This window comes from Ochotona princeps, chromosome 17 (genome assembly GCF_030435755.1).
Source record: "Ochotona princeps isolate mOchPri1 chromosome 17, mOchPri1.hap1, whole genome shotgun sequence".
In the NCBI taxonomy this organism is placed as follows: domain Eukaryota; kingdom Metazoa; phylum Chordata; class Mammalia; order Lagomorpha; family Ochotonidae; genus Ochotona; species Ochotona princeps.
Genome location: NC_080848.1, coordinates 37518377 through 37535763, shown reverse-complemented (window position 1 = coordinate 37535763; position 17387 = coordinate 37518377). Strand labels below are relative to the sequence as shown.

The window sequence follows — 17387 nt, the reverse complement described above, 5'->3', positions numbered from 1 at the left end:
TGCTGGGAGAGATGAGGAAGGTCCTAAAACCAGCCACCTGGCGCTCCGACACACACACAGCTGGGGTGGAGGGAACACTTGCCCCCCACGCCCTCCCACAGGCTGCCTGGTCACCCCTAAGACATTCCTTGGCCACAGACGGCAGAACCCCTGGCTTCTGGACCCTCAGCTCAGCTGATGACATGCACCTGTCCTGAGGCCCGTGGCTACAGAAGCCTCAGAGTATGCTCAGGCCCCCTGCATCCCCAGTGGTGGGTGTGTGACCTTCATGAAGCAGCAACCTGCCACACCCCCTCTCCCTCCAGCCTCCCGGTTCTAACAGTGGTGTTAGACAAGAGATCTCCACTGCTGGGACACTGGGCTCACCCTGGCTGGGAGTCTCCTGATCCCCTGTTCCCCAAGACACTGTGCTGGGGAGAGGCAGCATGTGCACTCCAGCACACAATACCCAGCTGCTGAGCCTCCTCTCGGCTCTGGCTCCGAAACAAAGAAACTCCCAACTTCTCCCTGTAGCCTGGCGGGCCATCAGCTCCTCTCTTGATTGGCCCCAGCCTACCCTGTCCTGGGCCACAGGGCAATCGTACCTGCAGGTGTAGCCTGCCCCTGTCTAGCTGGGAAGTTGCTTAGAGCCTCCCTTGCTGGCCCACCAATTCCCCCGCACTCTCAGGGTGCAGGAACCTTCCTCACAAAGTCCACTTCTCTTTGGAGTGCCTCCCGGTCTCCAACCCCAAGCTGCTAGCCGTCCATGACGGTGGTGCAGGCACCCACCCTCTGCCTTCCCTGCTGCCCCCAAATCTTGACAGCTACACAGAAGCCCCCTCCCCCGGGGGGCCGCTGGGACCCGGGTTACCATAGGTGCAGTTACAGCAGAAGCGAATGATGAGGAGGATTTCCATGGCCGGAGCACACAGCCATCGCTCCCGGCTGCCCAGCTCCCCTTGGCAGCCCGGCCACTCGACCACCTTGCGGCGGCTGCTGCACAGCCTCCAGAATCAGGCAGCCGCTTCCGAGTGCTCCTCCAGCGAGGGGGAGGGGCGGGGAGGGGAGGCGCGGCTGGGCGAGGAGGAGGGAGGGAGGGAGGGGAGGGGAGGGGAGGAGGGGGAAGAGCAGCTTGCTGGCATCCTAGAGAGGAGCACGTTTGTAGCTGGCCAGCTGCCTGGGGCCAAGAGGCTGGGGCTTACGCATACACACACACAGAGTTGGGGGGCTGGCACCAGCTCACACAGGCTGCACTCCACAAAGCCAGACAAAGGAAGGTGGCTGTTGTCCCGCCCATTCCCTCAAGTACCTTCCATGGTGACGGATGTATGGCTGTCCTTGGAGTCCTTAGGACCCTTCACTTTGAGTTCCTGCCAAAGGGAGGAGAGGAATCACTGACTGGTCTAGCCCCCACCTCTCCTGACCCCCTTGGTGAGCCTGACCAGGAGGAGGAGCACAGAGACGCCAGACACAGGAGGCTGTAGGTACCCGAGACAGCATCTCAACGATGGGGGAACACCCCAGATGGATACTGACGCCCCTCATCAGCAACTCCCAGGGTCTTGCCGACAATGAGCAGGGGCAAGTGGAGGAATGCCCTCAGGGATCCGTACCCCTCAGTCCAGGGTGGACAAACACCAAGTGCACCACCAGCTGAAAGGAGAGGTCTCGTACACCTACACAACAAGAAGCAGGTAGGTGAAGGACTCGCTCACTCCCTGACCCCCGACCCTCCCTCTCAGGGCCTATTCGCTGCAGGGAGGACTCAGAGAGGCAGGAGTAACCCAGCAGGGAGTATTGCACTCCAGGGATACCTTATCCGCACCCTCGATACCTGGACGGCAAGGCCTGCAATTGGAGCCGTAATGCAATCTGCAATTGGCAGGCTGAGTGCACAGCTCTGAAGAGGAGTGTCCAGGCAAGCCAGGGGCAAGCTGAGGCCAAGGTCAGGAACCCAGGTGTGAGGCTGTCTACTCTCTCTCCAAAATCTCAAAGCCATTTCTAGACAGAGAAAATCCCCTGGGGCCTGCGTGCTGGCAGGTGGGTGGGGTGACTGCCTCTCCAGGCAGGTTCCTGGATTCCCGGATCCAGGCTTCAGGGAGTTTTTCCCCACACCCCCTCCAGTGCAGCCCAGAGGTATGAAATCACGCCTGCTGCAGAAGGACCTAATTGCAGTAATTAAGTAGCAGTGTTGGCAGGAAGCAACAGCGTCAGTGAGTCAGGATGAGAAGCCACCTGGCAGAGGGCCAGGGGCCTCACTGTGCCCTCCGGGCCAGGCAGGCTCTGAGAGGGACAGTGGAGGGATGGGTCTGAGGATTTCTGCCCAAACCCGAAGAAGCAGCAATCACCAGCCCTGGCTGAGGGGGACCCCTCTGGACCCTGGGTGCCAGGGTGTGACATGGTACACACGACTGACTCACTCCCCGCAGAATCTGGAAGCTGACAGGGGAAGCACCATCTCTCCTGACTCTGTGTGGAAGGCCCTCCCCTTCCCTGGCCCCATCCTCTGGCACCGGGTGACTTCATCTGATCAGGAGTCAGAGGCTCTCACTCCTGTCAGCAATGTCGCGGACACATTCACGTTGAGAGGTAAAATGTAGGTCAATGTGGCTACAGGGCCAAAGCCATGCTTCCCAACACAGCTTACACTAGGAATCAATTCAAAGCTTTCAACTCTGTCTGTCCAACTTTTGTGCCAGTTCTTGGTTTGTTTCAAACTTGGGCACACGTGTAACCCCAGGAGTTTCAGGCAAACTGTCCTGCATCTTGCCAGCTTTCCCAGTGTTAGAGAAGAGACAACAGAGCCAAGGGTCCCGAGAGGGGCCGTGACGGTCGGGCTCTTCCAAAACTGCACAGGCAGCTACTCCCCCACTCCACCCCAGAAGCACAGATTCTCAACCCCAAGCTAGAGCTGATGCTATTCCCACAAAGCCATTGGATTAGGGGTGTCACTGGGGCCTTTTGCATAAAGGAGTAAGCTGAGCTGTGTTCTGGAAGGATCCTGGAGCAGCTCAGTCTCCCCCACCCCCTGGCACTTCATGGAAAGAAAAGTCAAAGGCAGGTGATACTACCACCTGAGCCTTTCAAAGTACAAGTGGGGCAGGTACATCCCCAGACAGAGGGGTAGGGTTTTTTTTGGTTTTTTTTTTTTTTTTGCCCCCACATAAGTGTCTCTGATCCTGTCTCTGTTTGTGGGACTTTGGAGTCTTAGTGTTGACAAGGCTCTGAAAAGACCACCTTTTCCAGGCGTTCTCCACTTTCAATGATCATGCAAATCACCTGGGAGTTTGTTCAATGACCTGTTTCTAGGACATTAACGAGTAAAATAATGCCTGGAATAAAAACAGGCTGCCCTCAAGGCCTCCGAAATCTCAGAGGCTCCAAGGGAGGGTGCCTGGAAACTGGCATGCTATCCAGCATCTGGGTGACTTTTCTCAAGCAACTCTCAGATGAGCTGGACAAGTCCAAGCCCTTCATCCTACAGGACAAGAACCGAGGACCACAAGGAGGGACATGACTATGGCGTGGGAAACTACACTTCCCCTGTGCTTCCCTCTAACCTCAAAAAGAATGGAAAAAAAAAATCGAACAAGTCAATATTCTCATATCAAGAGGTAAAATGTCAGGGGCAAGAAAGCAAATGCCATGCTCAGTGTCACCATCAGGAGAGCAGCTTCCAGGAGTGCCAAGGTGGACAGGAAGAAGCTGGAGGCTGAGGGACGCGTGCAGCCATCCCCCTCATCCCCACAAGCACTTGTGACCTTCAAGTGCCTGCGTGCCTACCTCTGAGATCTTCTGGAACTGGTTGTTGGACTGGCTGCACTTCTCAGCTGTCTCCAGGGCGACTTTATAGTTATCCACAAACGCTTTGTACACCCCCAGCTGGCTGGCCTGCAGGGAGGAGACAGAGAATGGAGAGAGAGGAGCGTGAGCACAGGGCGAAGAGAGGATTAATGAATGGATGAAGGCTGAACTGGAGCTCCTGGAGCGCCCTCCTTATCACTCAGGACCTCCGACTCAGCTCCAAAGAGCTAGCTGGCATGGAGGGGAGAGGCAGGAATGAACCCATTACAGGATGCCTTTGAACTTGACAGTTGCCATGGAAACTGGCTCAGCCAATAAGGTTACCAGGGGGGTACTGGCAGTAGGAGTAAGGGGGTGGGGAGAACAGGCCAAGGCCTCTGTGGGTATGCAGGAAATGTAATGCATCACATCCCTGGGTTTTCTTTAGCAAGGGTTTGAAGCCCTTAACACTTCAGGCCTTTTTCACCTCCTGCAGCAGGGGAGCCAGAGCAAGGGGCGAGGGGGTGCACACATGCAGCCTGCTCAGCTCCCTGCTCCCCAGGCTGAGGGTAGAGCACAGCATTCAAAGGCGCAATCTCTCCCAAAGTCCCTCAGCCTCTCTTTGCCCGGCCACACCTCTTCCAGCCTGCAGGGACTTCCACACCTAGCCAGGTCACTCAGAACCTAGCACTCAGCTCTCTGGGACTTAAAACCACATGGAGTCTCGAGAACTCCAAGAGGCAGGGCAGATCCCGTCCCCACCAAGGGCCAAGGTTCATTCACTCAGAATCCCACTCATGACAAGCCTCTCCTAGGCTGTACACCTGCACTTCCTCCTAAGGGAGGCAAAGAGTGGGAATTCAAAAATCACAAGGAGATTCCTCCCAAGTGATCGGAAGGATCAACATTTAAAAGTCCAATGATAAAAAGGTTGGCAAGAATGTGGGTAAAAGTCAATTTTTTTTAACATGCATTTCATTTATTTGAAAGGCAGCTACAGAGATGGAGATACAGAGAAAGATCTTATACCCTCTGGTTCACTCTTCAAATGGATGCAATAAACAGGGCTAGGCCAGGTGCAAGCCAGGAGTCTGGTACTCCACCCAGGTCTCCCACATGAGTTCAGGGGCCCAAGGACATGGGCCATTTTCTGCTGTTTTCCCAGGCATGTGACCACAAAGCAGGATCAGAAATAGGGCAGTTGAAGAATGAACCGGTTTTCTTTTTTTTTTTTTTTTTAAGATTTTTTTATTGTTATTGGAAAGCTGGATATACAGAGAGGAGGAGAGACAGAGAGGAAGATCTTCCATCCGATGTTTCACTCCCCAAGTGAGCTGCAACGGGCCGGTACGCGCCGATCCGATGCCGGGACCAGGAACCTCTTCCAGGTCTCCCACGCGGGTGCAGCGTCCCAAAGCTTTGGGCCATCCTCGACTGCTTTCCCAGGCCACAAGCAGGGAGCTGGATGGGAAGTGGAGCTGCCGGGATTAGAACCGGTGCCCATATGGGATCCCGGGGCTTTCAAGGCGAGGACTTTAGCCGTTAGGCCACGCCGCCGGCCCTGAACCGGTTTTCATATGGGATATCAGCATTACAGGCAGCCGCTTAATGCACTACTCCACAATGCTGGCCCAAGGCAAACTGTTAATAGACTATATGTGGGAGTGTAAATTAGTGCAATTATTCAGAAAGCAATTTGTCAGCAACTACTAAAGTTGAAAAGAGTCTTCTGCTTGGCAAAGCCACTTTTACATACAACACAGCAGCATGAGCTACGTGTGGCTGATGCGCACATGAATTGCAGCCAGTCTAAACTGGGAGCTGCTGCAAACATGGAATCCGCACGGGATTCCAAAGGCTTAGATGAAAAAGAGGGTATAAATGCTGATGACCGGGCTTGGCAGTGTGGCCTAGTGGCTAAGGTCCTCGCCTTGATCCCATATGGCTGCTGGTTCTAATCCCGGCAGCTCCACTTCCTCTCTGTCTCTCCTCCTCTCAGTATATCTGACTTTGTAATAAAAATAAAATAAATCTTTAAAAAAAAAATAAAAAAATAAAAAAATAAAAATAAATGCTGATGACCTATTGGGATAATATTTGGATTTGAATAAATAAGATACATTCTTAAAATTAGTTTCACCCTTTTTTACTTTTTAAAAATGTGTCTAAGGAGAACATTTTACATTACATGTGGCTTTCCACGGATTTCTACTGGACATTAGTGTTCTGGAGGAGACACAAGTACCCACCCCTATCCCCATCTTCTTTCCCGCAGATAAAGGAGGGACTAGAAAAAAATGCTCACAAAGAATCCAGACACACTGCATCCCTAAAGTGTTAAACTGTAGCAAAACCAACATGTTTCAAAGTGAATGCTGACTGAATTACAAAAAGTGAGATACACAGACATCTGTATCCATGCTTTACAAGGACACACTATGCCACAAATAGATACATAAAGAAAACAGAAACAGGATCCTGCATGGCTGAAACCTCCTCTCCTAGTGTGCACCAGGATCCCATACAGGATGCCGGTTCTCGCCCTCTGCAAATCAGTCTTTCAAAAATAAATACATTCTATTTCTTAAAAAAAATTTGTTTTTATTTGAAAGGTAGGTTTATAAACTGAAGGAGACACAGAGAGAGAGTTCTTCCATCCACTGGTTCACTCCCCCAACAGCCGCAACAGCCAGAGCTGAGCTGATCTAAAGTTGGGAGTCAGGAGCTTCTTCTGGGTCTCCCACCTGGATGCAGGGGCTCAGGGACTTGGGCCACCCTCTGCTGCTTTTCCAGTCCATAAGGAAGGTGCTGAATTGAAAATGAAGCAGCCGCGACTAGAATCAGCAACCATATGGGATTTTAGCACTTTTGAGCTACCACACCGGCTCCAAAAATAAACAATTTTTTTGGGAAAAAAAAAAGACACCACTTGGGATACCTGCACCTTACAACAGAGTGCCCGAGTTTGAGTTTTGACTCAACTTCCTGCAAACGGACACCCTAGGAGGGAGCACCTGAGGGTTCAAGTACTCGGGCTCCTGCCACCCACATGCGGACTTACGAGTGCCTCTGGGCTCCAGGCTTTGGGTTCAGCCTGGTCCAGCCCTTACTGCTGCAGGCATGTGGGTGAATGAACCAGCGGATGTGAGCTCTGTTTCTCTGCGTTTCAACAAATAGAAATAAATTTCAAAATCCCAAAAAGGGAGGAAAAAAGAAGTGAAGGGAGACTTCACCTTAACAGTAATGCTTACTTTTTTTTTTTAATTAGAAATTCTTGCCATGCGTCTTCAGCACTTAACAACTGCTAACCTGGGGAAGGGAGGAAACAGTAATTGGCAACTTAGATTTATCTTCTGGTTTAAATTTGCTTCCAACGGAGGAACAAGAGGCTAGAGCTTCTGCTGGACTTCCTCAGCTTCTGCTTCCCACCAGGCGCTCAAGAATGCAGCCAGTATGCTTCTTACATAGTTCTTGCTCTCCCAGGGCCTAGGAGGAGGGGCGCGGGCTGTAGCTGTACATGTAGCAGCAACAGCAGCAGTAGCAGCAAGTGGTCCCAGAGTCCCTGGGCCAGCCAGGGCCCTTCCAGGAAGTGTCAGGGCAACTGGGGAGGAGCATAACAATCAGGGAGCCTGAGGGGGAGTCCAGAGCAGTGCAGGTCTCAACCTCACAGGGTCTAGCCTTACCAAAAAGACGACTCTGTGGAGAGGAGCAGCAATGCATGGCTGGGGGGAGAGGGGCTGGCTCCCCAGTTACAGGAGGTGCCAGATAGCACAATCAGTGAGTTTCTCCTTCCAAGAAAGGACATCTCTGATCCCTTTCCCATGGGAAGGAGAAAGCTGGATGCCTAGCTGAGTCTGGGGCCTCAGCCATCCCAGGCGCTGCCACTACCAGCATCACCCTTTGTTAGAGGAGCTGAGACCTGCCCTCACAGGGTCATTAACTGCAAGGTGGGGGTTGCTTGGAGACAGTAGTTTGGCACTGGAGCAAATCTCATAAAGTAAACAGCAGAGATGTTGATTCCTCCTCCCAGTAATGAATAATCAAATGCCCAGAGACTTCCACTGAAAACAAACTGCTTCCCAGTGTCAGGTGCCCCCAAGAACTTGCCAAGCCTGTGGCCCCCAGAACTTCAGGCATTACCAGTTCACACTGCTTGGTGATGGTGGTGACGGTGGTGGAAGAGGAGGAGTCATGACCAGACCCGTGGGGCTAAGACCAGAGTGGAGAACCCAGGTGATAACAAGGTCCTTGTGATGAAGACAGACAGCTTTCCCTGTATGTCCCAGGTCTCTGCCGAGCGTGGAGGACAGGGCCGCCCCCAGTGCCTGCCAGCTCCGACACTTGGTGCTGGGCAATGACCACCTGCCCCTCACTGGGACAAGCGTCGGGGGTCTGCTAGGACCTTGACATGCCTCCTGGGATGCCATCTCCTGATAACCACGGAGCCAGTGGCAGCAGTGATGATGGCTAACACAGGGTTCTACTGGCTGAGGAGGCTTCAACCATTCTCCAGGTATGAACTCACTCCTCATAGTACCAGCAAAAAAGGAAATGCTCTCATTTCTGCAGGAGAGGAAGCTGAGTCACACAGACACAGTCTAGCTGGGGAAGGGTTGGCATTCTGACCTGGCTGTCACCTGGATCTGGCAGCTATGCTTGCCCGTGCAACACTGCTGGCAGTCTTTGCAACAAACACACCTACTTAAACAAAAAAAAAAAAAAAAACTGAGGCGTGGAGGCCGGTGCAGTAGCACGGTTTACTAATCCTCTACCCGCAAGCACCAGCATCCCATATGGGTGCTCATCCTCGACTGCTTTCCCAGGTCACAAGCAGGGAGCTGGATGGGAAGTGGAGCTGCCAGGATTAGAACCGGCACCCATATGGGATTCTGGAGCGTTCAAGGAGAGGACTTTAGCCGCTAGGCCACGCCGCCGGGCCCCAGCTCTGGCCTTTGTGGCCCTATGGGGAGTGAACCAGCAGATGAAGGGACAATCTCTCTTGTTCTGTCTCTCCTTCTGTTACTCTGCCTTTCAAATAAAAAAAACGAAAACAAAGCAAATCTGAGAGGCAGAGAGAGAATGTGCACCCCCATTCATGATTCATGCCCCAAATGCTTACAATGGTCCTAGGCCATCTAAGCCAGATGCGGTAGCTGGGAGTTTAGAACTCAATCCAGGCCTCCTGTGTGGGAGGCAGGAACTCCGGAACTTGAGCCATCACTGCTGCCTTCCAGGTTGTAATTAGAAGGAGGCTAGAATCAGAAGCTGGAGCTAGACACTGAATCCAGGCATTCTAATAAGAAACAAGTATCTTTACTTTTTTTTTTTGGGGGGGGGGGGAGGCAGGGTGACGGAAGAAGGAGAGACACAGAGGAGATCTTCACCTGCAGGTTCATTCCCCAGACAGCTGGGGCTAGGCCAAAGCGAAGCAATGAGAGCCCAGAGTTCCATCTGGGTCTCCCATCCTGTTTTCCCAGGCACACTAGCAGTGAGCTGGATTAGCTGCAAAACAGCCAGGACTCAAACCAGTGCTTCAATGAGATGCCAGCATTGCAAGCACAGCATGACTCCTGCCTCACTGTACAGTAGCAGTCGGCCCTGAGCTCTGGGTGAGCGATCCTTGGTCCCCAAGTGGGCTTAGCCTCTGTCTGTAGAAGGCCAAGGGACCAAATGTCCCCTCAACTCCATTCCAAAACAAGCCTTCGCTCCATGCTGGTCCCGTGGCACCTCTGGGGAGAGAGGAACAGGGCTCTCCTGGGAGCACCCACGCAGGTGGACACAATCCATCCTGGAGCCACTTGCAGGCTTCACAAAGGAGGGCAGTCCAGAATCCCTGCACAACAATGACCAGGCCTTGAAGAAGGCAAGGGCTAAAGCTTCCCTGTGTCCTCTCCGGGGCTCTCTGCCAACATGAGCGGTGCTGCCTGGACCCTGCAGGAAGCCCCTCCATCCATGAGAGATGACTTACCAGTTTCTGGAAGAGATGGCCCATGGTGACCTGGCTGTCCCACTGCTGCACCTTGGGGCAGAGGTTGTCATAGAACTCCTTGTGGATTTCATAGATGTCCTGGATCTTGTAGAAGATGGTCTCGATCTGCTGGATGGTAAGCACAGGCTGCGAGGTGGTGGCCGTGGCTTTCAGCGGTTTCATGGGCTGGACAAAGGAGAGGAAGCAGCACAGTTGTAAGCCGGAGTGTGGGTGATCCCAGGGCACACCTGTCACAGCTTAGCCAGTGAGGGCTGGGCACCCCAAGCATAACTTGTGTCACAGGGTTGCTTGTCACAGGCCCCAACAAGACACACGCTCTTAAAAGGAGAGGGACCTGGTCCAGCAGCCCTGAAGGACCTGTGGCAGCTGCCAGAGCACGCCCTTCACCCCTAGTCTGTGTTCACTCCCAGTGGCTCCCCGCACTGAGTCTGGAGCATCCTCATCATACACTGTGGGAAGGAGCGCTGACTGCCAACGCGGCCCCTCAGCTGCTTCAACAAACAGAATGTGGCTGAAGGACTCGATGAGTACACACTCTTGAAAAGGCCCAGGGGAGGTTCCTGTCACTCCCATGGCGGTAGGGGAGCAGGTGGCACCTGAGTCTCCTTCCTGCTTCCTGTACTACAGCAGAGCTTGCTAAGCAAGTACCAGAATTTTCCCCATGGAGCAGGCCTGTAGCCTCAGCTCCGGGGTTGACAGGAGAAGGAAGTGATCTTGTGGTCTTGTCTCCTCTAGGATGCTCCAGCCAGGCCTGCAGGTGGTGAGGCTGAAGGCAAAGGATGTCATCAGGACCCTTTCCTGGCATCACCTCAACACCCAGAGGAAGGACTGCGTGGATACACCCTCTTAAGTGTTCTCCAAGTCAGACTATACAACCAGGAGCCCTACAGGGGACATGGCCAACCACTGTCTGGATGAGAGAAGGCTGATGCTTACTGCCTCTGGGTAGTGTGTGAGGGTTACTCTATAGGTCCAAAAGCAGTGAGGGGCAGAAGTTGGGTTCGGGAACTCTAGAGCTGCACCCCAGTTTCATAGGATGAGGTAATGAGGTAATGAGCATTTTGACAAGAGAAGCATTCTAGAAGAGAATGGGAGACTTTCATGCTGACCGCCTACCCTGTGGGACACCACAGTGACCACCAGCTGTACGAGCCAAAGATGGAGCCAGACTCCCAGTAGCCCTATGGCCTTCTGTGATGGTCAAGTCCACATCTGTCCACTTAAACCATGCTCTGACCGCTGGCTCCCTCATCCTCTGAACTCTAAAAAGCCAGATATAAGGAGAGAACGCAGGGAGTCGCAGAACCCCTGCTCCTGACCCCGTCAACACCAGCACCCTTGCATGCATTCAACCTGGTACAGGACAGGTGTGCAGTGAGCACTGACCTGTCACTCAGCAGGGAGTGCACTCCCATCTAGGCACTGGCAGTTAGCAGCAGCCTCATTCATAAAACTGGGATGACACCGCCTTCTCTGACTCCAGAGAACTGACAAACAAGAGGTTCAAAAGCCCAGCTGACTTGTGGTGCCCCACATGAGCCCATCATGTACAAGGCAGCCTACACGTTAGCTGCTGCAAAGATGATAGTTCACCCTACAAGAAGAGGGCCCAGGAGCGCATTTCCAAGGCTGGCTGAGCCTGCAGGGGCAGGGCTTTGTTCCAACACAGCCACCTACTGGCATGCGAGGTCATGGCTAGGTATTTAGCGGTGCACAAAATGGAGACAGGCATAAAAACAAACAATCACCATCCAACTACAGCAATAAAAGACATCGGCAGGGCAGTGTCCAATGTCCCCAGGAGGTGCTGTTTCCTGGACAGGGAACATGGGAGCCAGGGTGGGGTGGGCCACAGTATTCCAGGAGGCAGACTTCCTCTGTGCTTGGTGCTAAGGTGGGGCCCGGCCTACTGGGGTAGAGGAACTGGAAGAAGCCAGTGCTCCCTGTGTGTGATGTGCAAGGGGGAGAGAGCGGGTCTGCAGCCAGGCCAGAGCTTTGGGCAGGGGATGCATCACATGGGAGAGTGGGAGCGTGGCCTTGATCATAGTATGACCCAGCTCCAGGCCTGCCAACAAGGAGGGTCCGCTCTTCTTTTCCAGTTATTTATAGGGTCTGAAGAACCTGAAAATGTGGGTAAGATGAGCCCCAAACAAGAGAGGTATAAGCCAACTAGACCGTGAATACCAAGCAGGTGGCTCAAGGCTGACAGGTGGATGGGAATGGGGCTTTGGAGCTGGAGAAGTCCTGAGCAGGCAGAGGGGTGGGGGCTGGGGAAGCCAGGCAAGGACCAGTCACAGGGATAAAGGATGCTCTTCTCTTCCCAGCCCAAGGTGAGAGCACATGTTTTATTCTCTGTGCAGGATCCAAGGAGGGGGCTCAATGGGCCTAAGGCCCAGAGCCATGCAACCCTGCCCTTGCTTTGGCACAGTCCCCATGGGGATGGTGAAGGAGAATGGGGAAGCTGCCAGGGAAGCATATACCTGTACCCCACCTGCCAGATACCAAGTCTCTGCCTCCTAAATGCCCAGCGGTGCCTGTAAGAAGGGAAGATAAAGATACTGACCAGCAGCCAGTCACAGGGACATGCCTGCACTTGGGGTATCACACAATTCTCATGACAAGGACCAGGTCCAGGACTTTTGAGCTCACCCCTCAATTTCACCTAGAGGGGAGAAGAGGGCCCAGGCCGGCTGAGCCCGCAGGGGCAGGGCTTTGTCCCAACACAGCCACCTACTGGCAGCAACCTCCCCTCTTCCAGACCTCCCTCCCGCCCCCTCAACCTTTGCTGCCTATTTCCCAGTCTTGCAGCTTCTCCAGCAGACAGGCCTGGGCTGGTTCTAACTTGCCACTGGGACTTTACATGGCTGTTTGTTTACTCTGTCCCCCAGCAACTAGCCTCTGGAAATGGGAAGGAGAAATTTGCCTGGCTAATACACTTTGGTGTCTACGCCTCCCACCTTCCACCTTCCACCTTCTGGGGCCCAGGGAGGAGGGCCAAAGTTTTACAGATAAGGAGCCTGAGAGGCAGTGGGACTATGACCTTTTCAGCAGCTCGCAGTGCCCAGAGCCAGTGGTGATCCAGGGGAGGGGAGTGCTGTGGGCAACAGCCCCACATCCCATGGCTCTCAACATGGGCTAGAGGCAGACCCCCAAGGCTGCTTCTCAGAAGTTGGGAGAGACGGAATGAGGATGCATATTGCTGTTTTCTTTCCTTCATCTCCCACTTCAGCCCTGGTATCCACACCTCACTTAGAACCACAGAGAGAGCACCCCTGCCCTCACTGCCCGGCAATGTTCCAGAGGATTCCCCAACCTCATGCTGCTAGCAATTCCTCCCCCAACCCTTGCCCCGGCCGGGGGTGGTGATGGTGGTGGTGGGAATGAGGCTCCTGTGCCACGTTTTCACATGAGCCTATGTGTACACACGCAGTTCTGGGCACAACCCCCCAGCTTTTGTGTACCCGGAAGTGTTAAACTGCAAACAGAAAACAGCGCTGGGAGCAGAGCTGTGGGGTCTGGGTGGGAGGAGGGCATGGTTTCTTCCTTCGGGAGTTGGCCCCTTTATCTTACTGCCCAGAACAGCAGAGGGCTCACCTCCCATACAATGCAAGGGGGAAGACAAGGGCAGGGGAGGGCAGGGACGATTTCCTTCTCAGGTTTGTTTCTGAGGCTTGGAGGGAGCATGGCGAGGAAGGTTTTGCCCCAGAGCTGGCCTCCACCTGCTGCCTCCTCCCCTCCCTAGAGCCCCTGCTCAAGAAAGAATCACATGGGAACCTGGATGAATCAGAGATGAGGAGACCAAGGGTCCTGGCCCAAGACTCTCAGGAACGGGGGCCCTCACCCCAGTCTGTGCCTTTTGGGTAAGAGTTGTAAGACAAAACTGAACAGGGAGGGGTCACCTTGGCCCCTAAATCTGTTATTTGCATCCAGGTGGGGAGACCCTGTGGGGACAGGAACCTCCCTGCTACAGGGACAGGCTGGGAGGATGGAACCAGATAGGCCCTGACCTGCCTTGCCTGCAGTGCCAGCCAATGCACAGGCTCTGCTCTTGGTGCTTTCCGCACAGACGCACGCGGAGCTCACAGCAGGCCAGTGAGAGGCGCAGCCTGTGTCCCACCTCAGTATGGGCTCGGTCACCTGCTGAAGGCCCACAGTGAGGAGGAGGACAAGCACAGACTCACAGCAGAGCCCTTCAAGTGAGCGTCCTATCAGTAAAGGAGACAGCGAGGATGGTGGAGAAGGTGCACCTCGCAGTGTCGCTGTTGCTGTCTGCCCTCCAGCCCTCAGATGGTATTTGGGTCCTAGCACTGGACCAGGTCCTAGGAGGGACCACCTGGTCCTGCTGGCCCCACGATGAGAGGGGAAGGTGTGCTATGACTGTGGCATCCCCCTGACCCATGGTTTCTTTCTCTGCCATTTCAACAACCAGGGCTCACCCAGGCTCGGAAACACTTGTCTTCTTTAAGAGAGGCCACATGCATGTCACTTTCCCCCTTTGGTGTATTGTTGTTATTGTCTCACTGCTACTGTTGTCTAATTTAAAAACTGAAGCTGATTGCAGGTAAGTATAGGAAAACACAGCCGACTCTCTCAGGTGTGACAGCCACCTGCACTTCCAGGCATCCCTTGGGGGCTTGGGATGTACCCTGCCCCCGGGGTAGCACGTTCATGTGGAGGAGGTGGGAGGATGCTCCTGGACACGATGAGGTGGGGCCCATTGCACCCTCATGTTCGGAAGAGACAATGAGGCTCAGAAAGTGTATACAGGACACGCAGCACACACATGTCCAGAACGACACACACACCTCTCCTCCAATGGGCCACAAAACAGTTCGGAGCCTCACTCTGAGTGACACCGGCAGATATTCCCTCTGCCTTCCTCCCAAAACGCTGGCTTGACCTACTGCTGTGATTTCACAACCAAAGGACTGGAGTGCCCACCTGAAAGAGAATGTGTGGCACATGCCAACTGCTCATGCGGGGTGGAGTCCCACCCTGGTTCTGGCCACACACCAGACTCCCCACCTCTATCTGCCCACCGGACCCTTGCCCAGCAAACACCACTGTGCGTTTCAACATGCTTCCAACGAGATCTGAGATGGCCCAGAGCTGCACGGCATCCCCGCACCTCACTAACCACTGCTTGTGGCAGCAACACTACGTTCCCTGGAACACTGGGTGACAACATCCCACATCACGCTGGCACGGGAATGCATCTCTCACGATGCCTGTATGAATTGAGTTCTTACTGATCTGTTTCAGCCTTTCTTACTCCCCCTTTGTCGGATGACGTCTTGTTATCTCAAAGTGCTCCACACTCCCACTGCACAGAACTTTGTGAACCACAATAATGCTGCATAATAGGCAGACACAGCTAATCAGCCCTTCTCCAAGGCACAAACATCTATGTCTGTGCAGTATGCTCATCGCTGGAAATCTCTGCCACGGCCCCTGCCTCTGTGGTTCTCACAAGCAAACCTCCATCCTGGGACAGAAACTGCAGTATCCCCAGCAACGGCTGGCACAGTCAAACACCCCGCAGGACCACAGCAGTTCTCAGCAGAACAACAGCCCCCTCACGGGGGCTTGGGATGGTACTGACGGCTCTGTTTCCCAGGAAGACAGAAGGCCCTGGACCAGGGAGGATGCAGAGGTCTCAACTTGACTGATCTGCAGAGACAACTGGAGCACAGTGTGGAGAAGACAGCCAGCCCCTCCCCACACTGGACAGAGCTTTGCATTGATTAGTGATGGCTGTGCCAAAGGTTACAGATGATGGGACTGTCTGCTCCTCCCAGCCTGGCTGTGTGTCTTCTTCTGCCATTCCAAGAGCAGGGCACTAAAGGGTCAGGCCTGGGAGGCACCAGTTTTTCCTGGTAATGCCCCTGGCTGCCCAATGTCTTGCAGTAAGCACAGTCATAGCACAGACTGTCCCCAGGGAAGGGCAGGGCAGTTCCTCCTCAAGCAGATGTGTGGTGCCACTGGGCAGGGGCACCAGCAGGCATGGTGGGTACTCACCAGCAGCAAGGCTTCCAGCTGGTTGATGTAGATCTCCTCGCTGGCCAAGAACCCCGAGAGCACCAGCTTCCGCATCTCCAGGCCTTTTCCCGCCTCCACCTGTATTGGAGCAAAGCCAAAGCCGACAGCTGATGAGAAGAGGGACCCACATCCGTGGGGTCCTTTTTGTCTTCTTTTAAATGGCACTTTCACAGGGAATTAAAACCAGATACTACTACAGAAGATTTGGAAAACACAAAAACCAAACAGCGAAGTCGCTCATTCTCCCACTGTTCACATCTTGCTCTTTTTTCCTATCCTGCGTTCCACATTTTCTTATCTGATAGTCACCCATCTGTCTTCATCCATTTATCCAGTGGCCCACCCACCCACCTTCCTGCCCATCTCTCTGTCAACCTCACAATGGTGAGCAGGAATGCTCATGATCCATCCCAGTGCCTGGCAGGCAGAGGGGTATAAAGACAGTCAAGGACCACCAGTCACGACTGGGGCAGGGACCGGAGGAGACACAAGGGGCTCCCAGAGGAGTGCTCAGAGGATGGGAGGAAGCAGGAGCCCTGGCCTGTGACCTCCCAGAACACCTCTGTCGACATCTCCCTGTCCCCAGGAGCTCTACCCCACCCAGCGGGGGTCGTGTGCAGCCCTCATTCTGCCCCTGCACCCCTCCTTCCTTGAGAACTGTGCCTCCAAGAGTGTGAGCAGGCCCTGTGTTCCCCTCAATATCCTCAGCGAGCATGCAGCCACCTGACACGGCAGGATGAGCCAGGCTTCCTGACTCCCAGTCCCTCTTCCTTCTCTCTCCATCCCACATCAGGCCCCAGCCCTTCAAGCTGCCACAGGAGCCTCTCACATCCCTCCTCTTGTCTGTCTGGGCCCACAGCACCCACTCGGCTGCCCAGGTTGTTCCAGCCGAGTGCTCACCTGGCCTGCTCCTCACAGCCAGCAGTCCTTGGAGAACAGCTCTCCACTTGACGCCTGCCTATGACCTAATGCTAGTACTGCAGAAATGGACTACTGGCAGGATTCAAGGAGGCTATTTGGTCATTTATCTGCTCATTCAAAAAGTAGCGACTGAATGCTCGTGAAGCCTGGGGATGCCAGGGGAAACAGACAAATCTCTGCTCTCACAGGACTTACTCTCCAGCAGGAAACACGTTAGACCAGAATGACAGCCGGTACTCTGTGGCATGGAGTCCAGCACTTCCTCCCGCAGTGTCCCTGGCCCCAACGCCCCTTCTCCCCTTTCCATCTACCCACAGTGGTCTCTGAACTCAGGTCTCGCCACTCCTGCTCCAACATGGCCTCTTCCACTACATCCCTCCGCTCCTTCAAGATGCAGCAGGAGCGACTGGTGCCACATGCAGCAAGTTGAGCAGCTGCTTGTGGCATCTGCATTCTGCATCTGAGCACCAATTCACGTCTCAGCTGCTCTGCTTCCGATCCAGCTTCTTGCTAACTTACCCAAGAAGCAACAGACAGAGTTCCTGGCTCTGCCAGCTACTGAGGCTGCCTGGGTAGTGAACCAGCAAATGGAAGACTATTCTCTTTCAAACAAATAAATCCTTAAAAAGACAAAACAGCACAAGTCTCACTGCCTTCTTCTGGACTCCCAAGCTCC

General features: G+C 54.0%; 1 protein-coding gene across 4 annotated transcripts in view; it reads right to left on the bottom strand.

Annotated features, from left to right (window-relative positions):
• The window catches only part of ABR (ABR activator of RhoGEF and GTPase), a 176369-nt gene that overhangs the window by 49947 nt on the left and 109035 nt on the right, over positions 1–17387 (bottom strand). For all 4 annotated transcript variants that reach the window (XM_058676101.1, XM_058676102.1, XM_004593942.2 and 1 more), the window contains 4 exons: positions 15770–15868; positions 9731–9916; positions 3763–3870; positions 1289–1349 (listed from right to left, as the gene is read on the bottom strand). In XM_058676101.1, coding sequence (XP_058532084.1) covers positions 1289–1349; positions 3763–3870; positions 9731–9916; positions 15770–15868 — 454 coding nt within the window. The remainder of the gene's footprint in view (positions 1–1288; positions 1350–3762; positions 3871–9730; positions 9917–15769; positions 15869–17387) is intronic.